The sequence below is a fragment of the Cetorhinus maximus genome, chromosome 10 (assembly GCF_964194155.1).
Source record: "Cetorhinus maximus chromosome 10, sCetMax3.hap1.1, whole genome shotgun sequence".
Classification (NCBI taxonomy): domain Eukaryota; kingdom Metazoa; phylum Chordata; class Chondrichthyes; order Lamniformes; family Cetorhinidae; genus Cetorhinus; species Cetorhinus maximus.
The window spans coordinates 50,113,164-50,132,028 of NC_135888.1; the positions used below are offsets into that span (position 1 = coordinate 50,113,164).

Below are 18,865 nucleotides of genomic sequence, written 5' to 3' on the forward strand. Positions count from 1 at the left end.
AGAGTCAGAGCAGAGATTTAAACAGAGTGCAATACAAATTTTTTAGATCATGATGGGCTGCTGAGACCTTTTGTTTCCAAGTTCTGCACCTTGAGGGAACTTCAGGACACCTCATGTGTCTTTAATAATCCCCTCCAGCTGCTTGAGCTCAAGCTCAGGATTTCTGATCTTGAGGGGCAGCTGAAGTCACTGCGGAGCATCAGGGCGGATGGGAGTTTCCTGAATCACACGTTCCAGGTGGTGGTCACCCCACAGGCTGGAGAGTTCAAGATCGTAGATGGATGGCCAGGAGGAAGAGGAGTCGTCGGGATGTTTGCCTCTCTCTCAACAGTACTCAGAATTGGAGACTGCGAGGAATGAGGGCACCTTGAAGGAGTATAGTACAGACCATCACTCCAATAGGCAAGGGACTGTACAGGGGAGAACAGCAAAGTGTAGAAATGCAGTCAATATAGGACATACAAGCATATAAACTAGGAACAGTTCTTCAAGTCTGCTCCGCCATTCAATAAGATCATGGCTCCTCTGATTTTAACCTCCCGCCTACCCCTGATAACCTTTCTCCACCTTGTTAATCAAGAATCTACCTAGCTCTGCCTTGAAAATAAAACCCTGCTTCCACTGCCTTTTGAGAAAGAGAGTTGAAAAACTCACAACCCTCAGAGAAAAAATTTCTTCTCATCTCTGTCTTAAATGAAATAAAAACAGAAAATGCTGGAAAAACACAGCAGGGTCAGACAGCATCTGTGGAGAGAGAAAGAGAATTAACATTTTGAGTCCGAGTGCCCCTTTATCGCGCAGGGCGACCGTGAACCGGACAGCGACCGCACAGGGTGACCGTGCACCGGACAGCGACCGCACAGGGCGACCGTGCACCGGACAGTGACCGCACAGGGTAATGGAGCGACGGCGCAGGGCGACCGAGCGCCGGGCAGCGACGGCGCAGGGCGACCGCGCAGGGCGACCGAACGCCGGGCAGCGACCGCGCAGGGCGACCGAGCGCCGGGCAGCAACGGCGCAGGGCGACCGAGCGCCGGGCAGCGACGGCGCAGGGCGACCGAGCGCCGGGCAGCGACCGCGCAGGGCGACCGAGCGCCGGGCAGCGACCACGCAGGGCGACCGAGCGCCGGGCAGCGATGGCGCAGGGTGACCGAGCGCCGGGCAGCGACCGCGCAGGGCGACCGAGCGCCGGGCAGCGATGGCGCAGGGTGACCGAGCGCCGGGCAGCGATGGCACAGGGCGACCGAGCGCCGGGCAGCAACCGCGCAGGGCGACCGAGCGCCGGGCAGCGATGGCACAGGGCGACCGAGCGCCGGGCAGCAACCGCGCAGGGCGACCGAGCGCCGGGCAGCAACCGCGCATGGTGACTGAGCGCCAGGCAGCGATGTCGCAGGGTGACCGAGTGCCGAGCAGCAACGGTAGGGTGACCGAGCCGCAGACAGCAACGGCACAGAGTAACCGAGCCACAGACAGCAACGACAAAGTAACCGAGCCAGAGACAGCAACGACAGAGTAACCGAGCCCCTGGTACGAACTGCACTGGGTAACCAAGCCTTGGACATTAATGACACAGGGTAGCCCTGTCCCTGACACTAAATGCATGTAGAACCAAGCCTCGGACACGGACGACACAGTGTAACCATACCCCAGATAGCCATGGCCCAAATAAGTGACCCCATGACAACAATTGTACAGTTGGTAACTGGTTTGCTGCTAACACAACTGACATTTTGACAGAAAAGGTCCATCAATTCCTCCTGCTTTGGGTGATTATTGAACTAAATGAGAGATGGGCTTGTGTTAAGTGGGTGGTTCAGAGAGAGAACACTAGCAGCACTGGATGAAGTGAATGTGGAGTGCAGTGATCCTGGTGCAATAATCAGCATTCATCGGCTCAGCTATCGTCCCAGAACATTACACTCAAAATCATCGGTCCGGCTTAGTTTTACATTCTTGTTTATTTCCTCCGCTGGTAGGATAGCTCTTCAGAGTGGGACCCTGATGCCCGCTCACCCAGCTCAAGGTCCTGGGGCCAGGAGTGGCTGTCCTACAATGTTCAGCTAACTCAGCAAGCAACAGATAATACTGATCTGTCTACTCAAGGAGCTCAGTGCAGTCCAATTCTTCTTAATGTTTGTGAATACGGGGAACACTTGGGGGAAAAACAAAGAATTTGATGAGTTTTGAAGGGGCTCAGTGTATAACAGATGCCAATTGCTGGCAGCAGTGGCCAGTGAGGGGGGAAAGGCAGTAGGTTCTGTCAGATCATTTCCATGAAATTCAATGCAGCAATGCTGACATCAAATAAACAGCAGTGATATCTGGCACTCTGCTTACTCAAATTATTGCTTCCAGAAATTGCCCGTGCACGCAACATTTGACAGATCAATTTCTGAACAGGAATCAAAGTATCTGTACATGTTCCAACTAAAATTCAATCCGTTTGCAATAGCCTAATGAAAACTGACTATTTGATTAAAAGCAGAGTAGATGCACAGGGTAATGTTTAGAATGATTTTTCATAACTAATCATCTCCTGTAATGACATGCTTAACAACAGAGGTTGTATATCAGTAGACAAAGGGTCATTTAAAAGGCTTATTGAGCCAACCAAATCTTGTACACCTTTGAGTCACTGCCCTCAGATCTACAAGAATTGAGAGCTTTACTCTGTATCTAACCCTGTGCTGTACCTATCCTGGGGTTGTTTGATGGGGGCAGTGTAGAGGGAGCTTTACTCTGTATCTAACCCCGTGCTGTCCCTGTGCCGGGAGTGTTTGATGGGGGCAGTATAGAGGGAGCTTTACTCTGTATCTAACACCGTGCTATACCTGCCCAGGGAGTGTTTGATGCGGACAGTGCAGAAGGAACTTTACTCGATATGTTGACACTGACGCACTGTCCTCAGCAACATTTGATCCCAGGATGATGGGGGAGGTGCTCTCCTGTGTATTACACCAAAGACACTGATATCCAGATACTGCTGTAAGATCTCTAACAGCAACTGAGAAGGCAGAGCCATCACTGCATGTGCGTGTATTCACTCTCCCTGACTCTGATTCCACTGCCCTGTAAAACACAAATGATTCAAACCTGAAAGCCTCTGATGAAGTTTCACAGCTGAACCATTATCTTATCCATGCTCTACATAGACGCTGATCTGCTGAGTGTTCCCCATACTGACAGGGATTATTTCACATTGTGTTCAACATATGAAATAGGAGAAGTAGGCCATTTGGTCCTTCAAGCCTCCTCCGCCATTCAATAAGATCATGGCTGATCTGTGTCTTTCGAGTCCCACATTCCCATGTAACACCAATAACCTTTGATTGCCTTGCCTAACAAGAATCTATCTACCGTCGCCTTAAAAACATTCAGCTTCCACCGCCTTCTGAGGCAGAGAGTTCCAAAGTCTCATAACCCTCAGAGAAAAAAATTTCTCCTCATCTCCGTCCTATAAGGGCAACTGTTAATTTTAAAATTTTAAAACAGTGCCCCCTAGTTCTGGACTCACCCACAAGGGGAAACATTGTTTCCACGTCCACTCGTCAACATTATTCAGGATCTTCCATACTTCAATCACTCACCCCTCACTCTTCTAAACTCCAATGGAAACAAGCCCAGTCTGTCCAACCTTTCCTCATAAGACAGCCGACTAGTAATCCAGAGACCCAGGGTAATGCTCTGGGGACCCGAGTTCGAATCCCGCCACGTCAAATAGGGAGTTTGAATTCAATAAAAATCTGAAATTAAAAGCCTAATAATGTCCATGAAACCATTGTTGATTGTTGTAAAAACCCATCTGGTTCACTAATGTCCTTTAAGGAAGGAAATCCTTAAAGGACCTGCCGTCCTTACCTGGTCTGGCCTACACATGACTCCAGACCCACAGCAATGTGGTTGACTCTGAAACGGCCGAGCCAGCCACTCAGTTATATCAAACTGCTACAGTAACAAAAAAGAACTGAAACTGGACGGACCACCCGGGATCAACCTAGGCACCGAACATGACAACAGCAATCTCAGCCCTGTGGACCCTGCAAAGTCCTCCTCACTAACATCTGGGGGCTAGTGCCAAAATTGGGAGAGCTGTCTCACATGCTAGTCAAGCAACAGCCTGACATAATCATCCTCATGGAATCATACCTTACAGATAATGTTCCAGACACCACATCACCATCCATGGGTATGTTCTATCCGTGGCGGCACAGTGGTATACAGTCGGGAGTTGCCCTGGGAGTCCTCAACATCGACTCCAGACCCCATGAAGTCTCAGGGCATCAGGTCAAACATGGACAAGGAAACCTCCTGCTGATTACCACATATCTCCCTCCCTCAGCTGATGAATCAGTGCTCCTCCATGTTGAACATCACTTGGAGGAAGCACTGAGGGTGGCAAGGGCACAGAATGTACTCTAGGTGAGGGACTTCAATGTTTAACACCAAGAGTGGCTCGATAGCACCACTACTGACCGAGCTGGTCGAGTCCTAAAGGACGTAGCTGCTAGACTGGATCTGCGGCAGGTGGTGAGGGAACCAACTAGAGGGAAAAATGTACTTGACCTCATCCGTACCAACCTGCCTGCCACAGGTGCATCTGTCATGACAGTATCGGTAGAAGTGACCACCGCACAGTCATTGTGGAGACGAAGTCCCACCTTCACATGGAGGATACCCTCCATTGTGTTGTGTGGCACTATCAGCGTGCTAAATGGGATAAATTTTGAAAGCAACTCAAAACTGGGGATCCATGAGACCCTGTGGGCCATCAGCAGCAGAATTGTATTCGAACATAATTCGTAACCTCATGACCCAGCACAAGCCCCACTCTACCATTACCAACAAGCCAAGGGATCAACCCTGGTTCAATGAAGAGTGCAGGAGGGCATGCCAGGAGCAGCACCAGGCATACCTAAAAATGAGGTGTCAGCCTGGTGAAGCTATAACAGAGGACTGCTTGCATGCCAAAAAGCATAAGCAGCGAGTGATAGTCAGGGCTAAGCGATCCCACAACCAATGGACCAGGTCTAAGCACTGCAGTCTTGCCACATCCAGTCGTGAATGGTGATGGATAATTAAACTCACTGGAGGAGGAGGCTCTAAAAATATCCCCATCCTCAATGATGGAGCAGCCCAGCACATTAGTGCAAAAGATAAGGCTGAAGCATTTGCTATAATCTTCAGCCAGAAGTGCTGAGTGGATGATCCATCTCGGCCTCCTCCGGAGGTCCCCAGAATGACAGATGCCAGTCTTCAGCCAATTTGATTCACACCACCTGATATCAAGAAACGGCTAAAGACATTGGATACTGCAAAGGCTATGGGTCCTGACAATATTCCAGCAACAGTACTGAAGACTTGTGCTCCAGAACTTGCCATGCCCCTAGCCAAGCTGTTCCAGTACAGCTACAACACTTGGCATCTACCCAGCTACGTGGAAGATCACCCAGGTATGTCCTGTACACAAAAAGGAGGACAAATCTAACCTAGCCAATTACCGCCCCATCAGTCTGCTCTCCATCATCAGTAAAGTAATGGAAGGGGTCATCAACAGTGCTATCTAGTGGCACTTGCTTATCAATAACCTGCTCGCTGATGCCCAGTTTGGGTTCCGCCAGGGCCACTCAGCTCCTGACCTCATTACAGCTTGGTTCAAACATAGGCAAAAGAGCTGAACTCCTGAGGTGAGGTGAGAGTAACTGCCCTTGACATCAAGGCAGCATTTGACAGAATGTGGCATCAAGGAGCCCTAGCAAAACTGGAGTCAATGGGAATAAGGGGGAAAACTCTCCACTGGTTGGAGTCATACCTAGCACAAAGGAAGATGATTGTGGTTGTTGGAGGTCAGTCACCTCAGCTCCAGGACATCACTGCAGGAGTTTCTCAGGGTAGTGTTTTTGGCCCAACCATCTTCAGTTGCTTCATCAATGACCTTCCTTCCATCATAAGGTCAGAATTGGGGATGTTCGCTGATGATTGCACAATGTTCAGCACCATTCACGGCTCCTCAGATACTGAAGCAGTCCATGTCCAAATGCAGCAAGACCTGGACAATATCCAGGCTTGGGCTGACAAGTGGTAAGTAACATTCATAGCACACAAATGTCAGACAATGACCATCTCCAACAAGAGAGAGTCCAAACATCAATCTTTGATGTTCAATGGCATTACCATCACTGAATCCGCCACTATCAACATCCTGGAGGGTCACCACTGTTCAGAAACTGAACTGGACTCGCCATATAAATACTGTGGCTACAAGGGCAGGTCAGAGGCTAGAAATTCTGCGACGAGTAACCCACCCCCTGACTCCCCAACGCCTGCCCACCATCTATAAGGCACAGTTCAGGAGTGTGAAGGAATACTCCCCACTTGCCTGGATGAGCGCAACTCCAACAACACTCAAGAAGCTTGACATCATCCAGGACAAAGCAGCCTGCTTGATTGGCACCGCATTCACAAACATTCACTCCCTCCACCACCGACACACAGTAACTACAGTGTGTACCATCTACAAGATGCACTGCAGGAATTCACCAAGGCTCCTTCGACAGCACCTTCCAAACCCACGACCACTACCATCTAGAAGGACAAGGGCAGCAGATAGATGGGAACACCACCACCTGGAAGTTTCTCTCCAAGTCACTCACCATCCTGACTTGGAAATATATCCCCGTTCCTTCAATGCTGCTGGGTCAAAATCCTGGAACTCCTTCCCTAACAGCACTGTGGGTGTACCTACACCACATGGACTGCAGCGGTTCAAGAAGGCAGCTCACCACCATCTTCTCAAGGGCAACTAGAGATGGGTAATAAATGCTGGCCCAGACAGCGATGCCCACATCCCATGAATGAATTAAAAAAAAACCCGCTCATTCCAGGTATCAATCTAGTAAACCTCCTCTGAACTGCCTCCAATGCTTTTACATCCTTCCTTAAATAAGGAGACCAAAACTACATACAGTATTCGAGGTGCGATCTCACCAATGCCCTGTATAACTGAAGCATAACACCCTTACTTTTATGTTCAATTCCTCTCATAATAAAGGATAGCATTCCATTAGCTTTCTTGATTAATTGCCGAACCTGCATACTAACTTTTTGTGATTCATGCACTAAAACACCTAGATCCCTCTGTACCTCGAAATTCTGCAGTCGTTCTCTGTTTAAGTAATACTAAGCTTTTTTGTTTTTCTTGGCAAATTGAACAACTTCACATTTTCCCACGTTATGCTCCATCTGCCAGATTTTTGCCCATTCACTCAACTTATTTATATCCATTTGCAAACTCCTTATGTCTTCCTCATAATAAACTTTCCTAGTTATCTGTGTGTCTTCTGCAAGTTTAGCTACCATGTCTTTGCTCCCCTCATCGAAGTTATCGATGTAAATTGTAAAAAGTTGAGGCCCCAGCACAGACCCCTGTGGGACCCAACTCGTCACATCCTGTCAATCAGACAAAGACCCATTTATGCGTACTCTGCTTTCTGCCAGCCAGCCAATCTTCTACCCAGACTAATATGTTTGCCCCTGAACTTTTATTTTCCACAATAACCTTTGATATGACACCTTACCATATGCCTTGTCGAAATCCAGATACAGTACCTCTCCAGGCTCCCCTTTATCCACAATGCATGTTACTGCTTCAAAGAACTCTAATAAATTGGTTAAATATGATTTCCCTTCACAGAACCTTGCTGACTCTTCCCGATTACCTTGAGCTTTTCTAAGTGCCCAGCTATAGCCTCTTTATTGATCGACTCTGATACCTTCCTCATGACAGACGTCAACCTAACTGGCCTACAGGTTTCTGTTTCCTGCTTTCCTCCCTTCTTGAATACAGGGGTTTTATTTGCTAGTTTCCAGCCTGATGGAATCTTTCCAGAGTCTCGGGAATTTTGGAAAATTAACACCAATGCATCAACCACCTCATTAGCCACTTCTTTTAAGACCCTAGGATGTAGTCCACTGGGGCCTGGAGACATGTCAGTCGCAGCTCCATTAGTTTGCTCAGTACTGCTTCCCAAATGATTGTAATTTCACCAATTCCCTCTGTCCCCTCCAACTCGTGATTTACACCAATTAATGAAATGTTTTTTGTATCTTCTATAGACCGAAGCAAAATATTTGTTTATTTCAACTGCCAATTCCTTATTAGCTACTATTAACTCCCCCGTCACTCTCTACAGGACCAACACTCACTTTATCTGCTCTTTTCTAAATCTTCTAAAATTTGCTGTTCTTGCAACTTACTTTTATAGCTCCAGTGAATGCTGGTGACCTGGATCTCCTGAGTTGGAATGTATTGTTCCACAAACTTCTTGCCCTGCAGTCTGTGCCATAGTGTTGTCTTTCCTGTGTTTCTATCACCGCGAATCAGGATTTTCACTAAGAATGAAAAAGAAATGCCAGCAAGATTCACTAACTTGTAAAAACAATTTTCATTCACCAATTATTGCAACCCTCTGTTTCCTACACTCTGCCCCATGGAATGTCCCAGTCCAACTGAGGAAATCAGACTGGAGAACAAGAGCAGGGGGATTGATCATCAGGAATCTCTGTTCAGAGGGACTGATCGCCAGGAATCACTGCTCAGAGGGACAGATCACCGGGAATCCCTGCTCAGAGGGACAGACCACCAGGAATCTCTGCTCAGAGGGGCTGATCACCAGGAATCTCTGCTCAGAGGGGCTGATCACCAGGAATCTCTGCTCAGAGGGATTGATCATCAGGAATCCCTGCTCAGAGGGGCTGCCCACCAGGAACTCTGCTCAGAGGGACTGATCATCGGGAATCTCTGCTCAGAGGGATTAATGACCAGGAATCTCTGCTCAGAGGGGCTGATCACAAGGAATCACTGCTCAGAGGGACTGATCACCAGGAATCCCTGCTCAAATGGGTTGATCACAAGGAATCCCTGCTCAAAGGGATTGATCACAAGGAATCCCTGCTCAGAGCGAATCTTTGCTCAGAAGGACTGATCACCAGGAATCTCTGCTCAGAGGGACTGATCACCAGGAATCTCTGCTCAGAGGGACTGATCACCAGGAATCTCTGCTCAAAGGGACTGATCACCAGGAATCTCTGCTCAGAGGGACTGATCACCAGGAATCTCTGCTCAGAGGGACTGATCACCAGGAATCTCTGCTCAGAGGGACTGATCACCAGGAATCTCTGCTCAGAGGGACTGATCACCAGGAATCTCTGCTCAGAGGGGTGGTTCACCAGGCAACCCTGCTCAGAGGGACTGTTCACCAGGAATCCCTGCTCAGAGGGATGGATCGCCAGGAATATCTGCTCAGAGGGACTGATCACCAGGGATCCCTGCTCAGGGGGGTGGATCACCAGGAATCCCTGCTCAGAGGGATGGATCACCAGGAATCCCTGCTCAGAGGGATGGATCACCAGGAATCCCTGCTCAGAGGGACTGATCGCCAGGAATCTCTGCTCAGAGGGATTGATCACCAGGAATCCCTGCTCAGAGGGGTGGATCACCAGGAATCCCTGCTCAGAGGGATGGATCACCAGGAATCCCTGCTCAGAGGGACTGATCACCAGGAATCCCTGCTCAGAGGGATGGATCACCAGGAATCCCTTCTCAGTGGGATGGATCACCAGGAATCCCTTCTCAGAGGGATGGATCTCTAGGAATCCCTGCTTAGAGGGGCTGATCATCAGGAATCTTTGCTCAGAGGGATGGATCACTGGTAATCCCTGCACAGAGGGACTGTTCACCGGGAATCCCTGCTCGGAGGGATGGATCACCAGGAATCCCTGCTCAATCAGTCTATGATAACGGACAATGTGTGCGGTATTGCAATTGGCGAGGGGAGGGAAGGGGAGGGTTTCACAGCTCATACTTAAGCAAACAAATAGTTGGGGAAGGGGCGAGGGGAAACATGAGCAGAAGGGTTTGAATGGAAATGGTGGAAAGGTGGGGGAAGGAGAGAGTGGCAGGAACAGCGGAAGACAGCAGTGTGGGAGGGATATAGCTAGTGTTGGAGAAAGCAGAAGAACACAGTATTTCCCAACAATTCTGTTTCAGGGAATACTTTACCGAACTGTTACCCATGACACCTCACAGAACTCACCTGTAGAAATACAGCCTGTTAAAGTCGCAGCATAAATCACAAGGGAAATAAGCCTTTGTACTCCTCTAATCACACTCCGAGGCCCACACAACAGTTAAACACCAGGTACTGCACAAGACAAGTTGAGGGATGAGAGGCCAGAGAGAAAGGGAGTCTTTTTTTGAAGTGTGACATTTCCACTGATTTTATATCAATCAAAACCAGCATACAAGGTGTTTAAGTAAAGTCGTGGTGAGGTTCAGCCTTTTGCAGGCAGCTGACAGAGAAACTGAAAGCTGACATTGTATGAACACAGGTCTTCTAATTACAATGCCTGGATCCTGCAGCCTGCAAAATTCTGCGCTATCTATATCCGCACAGCAACTAATAAAATGACACAATTATCCACATATATACACACTGCCATCTCATTCATCACAACTTTAGCTGATTGTTGTGTTACCTGTATATTACTGGGATACAGTACTGGGGACAGGTCTGACACTGTATAACACTGGGGTACAGTGCTGGGGACAGGTCTGACACTGTATAACACTGGGGTACAGTGCTGGTGGGGACAGGTCTGTCACTGTATAACACTGGGGTACAGCACTGGTGGGGACAGGTCTGAGACTGTATCACACTGGGGTACAGGACTGGTGGGGACAGGTCTGTCACTGTATAACATTGGGGTACAGCACTGGTGGGGACAAGTCTGTCACCATATAACACTGGGGTACAGTGCTGGTAGGGACAGGTCTGTCACTGTATAACACTGGGGTACAGCACTGGTGGGGACAGGTCTGTCACTGTATAACACTGGGGTACAGCACTGGTGGGGACAGGTCTGTCACGGTATCACACTGGGGTACAGGACTGGTGGGGACAGGTCTGTCAGTGTATAACACTGGGGTACAGCACTGGTGGGGACAGGTCTGAGACTGTATCACACTGGGGTACAGGACTGGTGGGGACAGGTCTGTCACTGTATAACACTGGGGTACAGGACTTGTGGGGACAGGTCTGTCACTGTATCACACTGGGGTACAGGACTGGTGGGGACAGGTCTGTCAGTGTATAACACTGGGGTACAGCACTGGTGGGGACAAGTCTGAGACTGTATCACACTGGGGTACAGGACTGGTGGGGACAGGTCTGTCACTGTATAACACTGGGGTACAGGACTTGTGGGGACAGGTCTGTCACTGTATAACACTGGGGTACAGGACTTGTGGGGACAGGTCTGTCACTGTATAACATTGGGGTACAGGACTTGTGGGGACAGGTCTGTCACTGTATAACACTGGGGTACAGGACTTGTGGGGACAGGTCTGACACTGTATAACACTGGGGTACAGTACTGGTGGGACAGGTCTGTCACTGTATAACACTGGGGTACAGTACTGATGGGACAGGTCTGTCACTGTATAACCATGGGGTACAGTACTGGTGGGACAGGTCTGTCACTGTATAACCATGGGGTACAGTACTGGTGGGACAGGTCTGTCACTGTATAACACTGGGGTACAGTACTGATGGGGACAGGTTCTGTGACTGTACAACACTGGGGTACAACACTGGTGGGGACAGGTCTGTCACTGTATAACACTGGGATGCAAATCCGCACGGACTGCAGATCAACCATCTCTCTGCCAGTCACCTTCAGAATGCCTGTACTAACTCAGCAATCACAGTAAGTGTGACTATTAAATGAATTGCTATGCATTGGTTGAGGCATTGGCTTAAGACAGTCCATCAGATGTGGAATCTGGCACTGGTAAAGATAAGTGAAGGAGCTGCAATGCAGCAGACAGCAGCCCCCCTACCTCAGATTCTCTAGAATACGCAGGAATCATCCATATATCGTGCTGGACAGTACATTCTGGGAGAGGAACCTGCAGAACTGAGGGCACAGCTCAGTGTCTGCAGCCTGGCATTGGATTCTATCATTTTAAACCCTTGCCACTATCTTTTTTTTTCTTTATTTCCTCATGGTATGTGGGTGTCACTGACAAGTCTAGCATTTATTGCCCATCCCTAATTGCCCCTTGAGAAGGTGATGGTGAGTCACTTTCTTGAACCGCTGGAGTCCATATGGTGTACCCAGTGTTATATGGCGACAGACCTGAATGGAACAACAACCAGCATTTATATAGCATCTTTAATGTAATAAAAGATCCCAGGTTCTTCACAGGAGTCTCAAACTAAATTTGATACAAGCCACATAAGGAGATATTAGGTCAGATGACCAAAAGCTTCGCCAAAGAGCTAAGTTTTAAGGGAAGTCTTAAAGCAGGAAAGCAAGGTAGAGAGGTGTCGGGAGGGAATTCCAGAGCAGCAGTTAAAATTAGGGATGCACAAGTGGCCAGAATTGGGGAAGTGCAGATATTGTGGAGGGGTGTAGGGCTCAAGGTGATTACAGGGATGGGGAGGGAGTAAGTCCAAGGAGGGTTTTGAAAACCAGGTTGAGAATTTTAAAATCATGGTGTTGGTTAGATGGAAGCCAATGTAAGTCAGTGTGCACAGGAAGGCAGGTGAATAAGTGCTTGGTTAGAGTTAGGGCATGGGTATCAGAGTTTTGGATGACCTCATGCTTATAGCAGGTTGACCAGGAGTTTCATGGAATAGTCAAGTCTGGAAGTAGACAGAGCATGGATGAGGGTTTCAGCAATAGATAAGTTGAGGTAGGGTAGAGTTGGTAATCTTATGGGGACTGTCTTAGTCATGATGCGGATATGTGGACCGGACCTTAGCTGATCTTGGGGTCAAATATGACAGTAAGGTTGTGTGACCAGTCTGCTTCAGACGGAGACAATTGCGAGGGGAGGAATGGAGTCGGTGGCTCCAAATGGAGTTTGTGGCAGAGACCAAAGACAACGGTCTTCCCAGTATTTAGCTGGGTGAAATTTCTCCTCATGCAGTATTGGATGGCAGACTAGCAGTTAAGGCAATTTAGGGACAATTGAGGGGTCAAGAGAGTTAGTGGCGAGGTAGAGCTGTTGTCATCAGTGTACAGATGGAAAATAACACTTTCAATTGATGCCACAGAGAAGCAACATATAGATGAGAAACAGGTGGCCAATGATAGTTTATTGGGGGTCACCATATGTAACAGTGCAGTATCGGGGAGAGAAGCCATTGCAGGGATTCTCTGGCTATGAATAGATAGATAAGAATGCAATCAGGTGAACGCAGTCCCAGCTGGAAGATAGTGGAGTGGTGCAGGAGGATGCTGTGGTCAACCACGTAAAGGGCTGCAGACAGGTTGAGAAGGATGTGGTGGGAAGGTTTACTGTTATCAGTCACATAGGATGTCACATGTGACTTTGATAGAGGGGGCAACCATGTCTGAGGGAAGGATAACTGAAGGAATCTGGGGGAAATAGGTGTGATGGTGGGAAAAGGATCAAGGTTGATGATGAGGTGGAGGGACAGGCACCTGAATCTTGAGCTAGGGATGCTCCATCCTTGGTGCAGGGAGTGACCCTCCCTTGGAGACAAATTCCTCTATGTACAAATGGAGAGTGCAGTATGAAATTAAATAGGATTGTCCATCCAATGACTCCATCACTAATGCTGCTTGCATGGCACTGAAAGTAACCCTGAACTCCAGGGTCTGCCCTTCCATGCAACCTAAGGTGCTACTCTCCATCCAAATGAACTTCCGGCCCCTCAATTTGGGGGTGTCTCAGTTAATGTGCATGGCCGTTTTCCCAATAAGATTTCAATGTGATTCTCTCTATTCAGGTACAGTGTCCCTCTCTCCATCAAATTGGCTTTTATCATCCCCCTCTTCAAAATAACAACCCTCGCAAACTACTGCCGCATCACCAACCTACTTTTCCTTCCCAAAGTTGTTGAACATGTCATCACCTCTCAAATCCGTGCCAATCTTTTCAGGAACTCCATGTTTGAATCCCTCCAGTCAGGTTTCTGCCCTGCCACAATGACTCTCATCAGCATCAGTCTCAGGCTGTTGCCAGGGAGAGGGATGGAGTCAGTATAGTCCCCAGCTGTCACTCTCCACCCCAGCCCCGTCACCTTTAGACATGTTACCCCCGTCCGTAGCACCTTGCCCATCATCCTTGCCCTTTGCCCCAGCCCGTCACCCTTGCCCTCTGCCCCTGCCACCCTTGCCCTCTGCCCCTGCCACCCTTGCCCTCTGCTATACTCACTGTTGTACTGCACTCCCTTGGCGAATCTCCGCTGCAGGCTCTGGTTCATGCTCTGGAGCCCGGCCGGGATGATCTTCTCCCTGCCGGGGGCCTGCTCCGTGCCCACGAGCTTTTTCAGTGCCGAAAACATGTCGTCGGGGAAGCGGCCTCAACTCAGCATCCAGTCAGGAGCCGGGGACAGAGAGGTTGAACGACCACAGGAGCAACATCAACCCAGCAGGGCCCGACTCCGGCTCAGGGGGCGGGGACAGCACCGCCTGTGCCGACCTCACCACACCGCTCCGCGCCTGCGCCGACCTCACCACACCGCTCCGCGCCTGCGCCGACCTCACCACACCGCACCGCGCCTGCGCTGACCGCTCGACCGCTCCGCGCCTGCGCCGACCTCACCACACCGCACCGCGCCTGCGCCGACCGCTTGACCGCGCCTGCGCCGACCGATTGACCGCACTGCGCCTGTGCCGTCCTCAGCGCAACGCACTGCGCCGACTGCTCGTCTGCACTGTGCCTCCGCTAACCTCACCGCGCCTGCGTTACGCTCCGGTTGCCCGGAACATGCACAGGAACACACTTAGGAGTAGACCATTCAGCCCATCGAACCTACCTCACAATTCAATCGATTCATGGCTGATCTAGGCCTTAAACTCCATCTTCCCGCTTGCTCCCTATATCCTTTAATTCCCTGAGAGACCCAAACTCTATCCAGCCTTAAATATAGTCAACCATGGAGCAGCCACAGCCCTTTGGTGCAGTGAAATCCAAAGATTCACAACCCTTTGAGTGAAGTAATTTCTCCGCATAGATAAAAACAAAAAACTACTGCGGATGCTGGAAATCCAGAACAAAAACAGAATTACCTGGAAAAACTCAGCAGGTCTGGCAGCATCGGTGGAGAAGAAAAGAGTTGACATTTTGAGTCCTCATGACCCTTAAGCAGAACTGAGTAAAGTTAGGAGAGGGGTGAAATATAAGCTGGTTTAAGGTGGGGGGGGGGTGGGGGGAGAGAAGTTGGCGGGGGGGGGGAGGGGGGGGGAGTTGTAGGGACAAGCAAGCAGTGATAGGAGCAGATAATCAAAAGATGTCACAGACAAAAGGAACAAGAAAGACCCAAACCTCCCTGTTGCTTGCCATTTTAACACTCCACCCTGCTCTCTTGCCCACATGGGATGGAGTGTTAAAATGGCTTGCTGCATTGTTCCAGTGAAGCCCAACGCAAACTGGAGGAACAGCACCTCATCTTCCGACTAGGCACTTTACAGCCTTCCGGACTGAATATTGAATTCAACAACTTTAGATCTTAAACTCCCTCCCCCCATCCCCACCCCGTTTCTTCCCCCTCCCTTTTGTTTTTTTCAATAATTTATATAGATTTTTCTTTTCCCACCTATTTCCATTATTTTAAAATCTACAACTAATACTTTGTCAGTCTTCCCACCCCACCCCCACTAGAGCTGTACCTTGAGTGTCCTGCCTTCCATTCTTAATTAGCACATTTTCTTCGATAATATTACAACCTTCAACACCTCTTTGATCCTTTTGTCTGTGACATCTTTTGATTATCTGCTCCTATCACTGCTTGCTGGTCCCTACAACCACCCCCCCCCCTCAACTTCTCTCTCCCCCCACCCACCTTAAACCAGCTTATATTTCACCCCTCTCCTAACTATACTCAGTTCTGTTGAAGGGTCGTGAGGACTCGAAACGTCGACTCTTTTCTTCTCCACCGATGCTGCCAGACCTGCTGCGTTTTTCCAGGTAATTCTGTTTCTGTTTTTTGTTTTGGATTTCCAGCATCCACAGTAGTTTTTTGTTTTTATCAAAACTGGGGATGTTGGCTGATGGTTGCACAATGTTCAGCCCCATTCATGACTCCTCAGATACTGAAGCAGTCCATGTCCAAATGCAGCAAGACCTGGACAATATCCAGGCTTGGGCTGACCAATAACAAGTAACATTCATGCCACACATGTGCCAGGCAATGACCATCTTCAACAAGAGAGAATCTAACCATCGTCCCTTGACATTCAATGGCATTGCCATCGCTGAATCCCCAACTATCAACATCCTGGGGGTTACCATTTACCAGAAACTGAACTGGACTAGCCATATAAATACTGCGGCTACAAGAGCAGTCAGAGGCTAGGAATCGTGCGACAAATAACTCACTTCCTGACTGCTCAAAGCCAACCCACCATCTACAAGGCACAAGTCAGGAGTGTGACGGAATATTCTCCACTTGCCTGGATTAGTGCAGCTCCAATGACACTCAAGAAGCTTGACACCATCCAGGCCAAAGCAGCCTGCATGATTGGCCTCTCTTCCTCAAACATTCACTCCCTCCACAACCGTCGCACAGTGGCAGCAGTATGTACCATCTACAAGATGCACTGCAGAAACTCACCAAGACTCCTTAGACAGCACCTTCCACACCCCTGATCACTATCATCTAGAAGGACAAGGGCAGCAGATACATGGGAACACCACTGCCCGGAAGTTCCCCTCCAAGCCACTCACCATCCTGACTTGGAAATATATCGCCGTTCCTTCACTGTCGCTGGGTCAAAATCCTGGAACTTCCTCCCTAACAGCACTGTGGGTGTATCTACACCACATGGACTGCAGCGGTTCAAGAAAGCAGCTCACCACCACCTTCTCAAGGGCAATTAAGGATGGGTAATAAATGCTGGCCTAGCCAGCATTGCCCACATCCTGTAAATGAATAAATAAAACCCATTATTCCCTTATCCCTCATATGTTTATCTAGCTTCCTCTTAAATGCATCTAAATGATTCACTTCTATACTCACTGTGGTCGTGAGTTCCACATTCTCCCCATTCTCTGGATGAAGATGTTTCCTCTGAATTCCCTATTGGATTTCTTGGTGACTGTCTCATGTTGATGGCCTCTAATTATGCTCTTCCCCACAAGAGGAAACATTCTATGAATTTTATCATAGAATCATAGAATGGTTGCAGCACATCAGCCAGTCATGACTGAGCTTACCACTGAATGAGCAATTCACTTCATACCACTCGCCTGCCCTTTCCCCTTAGCAATGTGAAGTTTCCCTTTCAGCTAATGATCAAATTTCCTTTTGAAAACCTCAATTGACCCTGTCTCCACCACACTCTCAGACAGTACATTCCAGATCCTAACGTCTCGATTGACCCTGCCTACACCATACTGTCAAACAGCACATTCCAGATCCTAACCCCTCAATTGACTCTGTCTCCACCACACTCTCAGACAGTGCATTCCAGATCCTAACCATTCGATTGACCCTGCATCCACTACACTCTCAGGCAGCGAATTCCAGATTCTAACCACTCGATTGACCCTGTCTCCACCACTCTCAGACAGTGCATTCCAGATCCTAACCACTCACTGTGCAATCAGCACACCCAAATCTCTCTCAACATCAACATTTACAAGTTTCATGCATTTAAAATAATATTTTGTTTTTCTATTCTCATGACAAAGTGAATAACCCCACACTTTCCCACATTATACTCCAACTGTCATCTTGTTGCTCACTCACTTAACCTGTCTATATCTCTTTGTAGCCTCTGTGTCCTCCCATAGCTTGCATTTCCAACTAGCTTTATATCATCAGCAAACTTAGATACATTACTCTCTGTCTATTTGTCTAAGTCATCATTAAAGTAGATTGTAAATAGCTGAGGCTCCAGCATTGATCCTTGTGGCACTCCACTAGTCACAACCTGCCAACTTGAAAATGCCCCATTTATCCCTACTCTGTTTCCTGTCCATTAACCAATCCTCTATCCATAATAATATATCATACCCAACTCCCTGAGCCCTTTTTTTGCCTACTAACCTTTTGTCTGGCACCTTATTGAATGCCTTTTGGAAATCCAAGTATACTTCGTTCACTGGTTCCCCTTTATCTACCCTACTAGTTACATCCTCAAAAATATCTAATAAATTCATCAAAGACCCCACGCATGTCAATGTGGCTGTGTCTGAGCTGTCTTAGCTGCAGACAAATGATCACTTTATACAAGGTTTCCCTAAGGCTTCCCTCCCCGCAACCCTGGCTGTGCACTATCTTCAACCTCAGGGCAGCCTTTGCCCCCACCCCCACGTTGCCTCAAGCGCAGGGCAGTCCTTGCACCACCTCCCCGACCCCCGCCTCAGCCTTGAAGTCCAAAGACGACCCTGGCAAGCGCTGTGCAACATTACTGCATACTCACCTCTGAGTTCCCCTCAGAATGCAGCCAGTGGGCTGGCCTTATAATCATATGCAGATGTATTACAATGAGGTTCCTGATGTCTGATGGTAGGAAACGTGGCCATCGACGGGCTGAGCGGACGATCGCAAACTGGTTTCACGACGTCAGGAACCCGATTTCTGCCATTCTTACCTTATTGTCCGCTCACATTGTCAAGCACGCCCGATGCTAGCGAGCACGGAAAATTCTGCCCACAGTGTCAATTTTCACAATGTATGCTGACAACACCCAGCTTTACCTCATCGTCATTTCTCTCAACCCCACTACTGTCTCAAAATTGTAGGATTGCTTGTCCGGCATCCAGACATAAGCAGACATTTCTTCCAAATACAAGGAAGTTTGAAGCCATTGTCTTCAGCTCCTGCCA

The 18,865-nt window shown here is 48.7% G+C and overlaps 1 protein-coding gene across 1 annotated transcript in view; it reads right to left on the minus strand.

Moving 5' to 3' along the window:
• Positions 1-14,514, minus strand: part of LOC144685684 (rab-like protein 6) — a 121,240-nt gene extending 106,726 nt beyond the window's left edge. The window contains 2 exon segments of the mRNA XM_078550467.1: positions 8,254-8,388; positions 14,246-14,514. Coding sequence (XP_078406593.1) covers positions 8,254-8,388; positions 14,246-14,375 — 265 coding nt within the window. The 5' untranslated portion in view covers positions 14,376-14,514.
• Between the last annotated feature and the right edge of the window lie 4,351 nt (positions 14,515-18,865).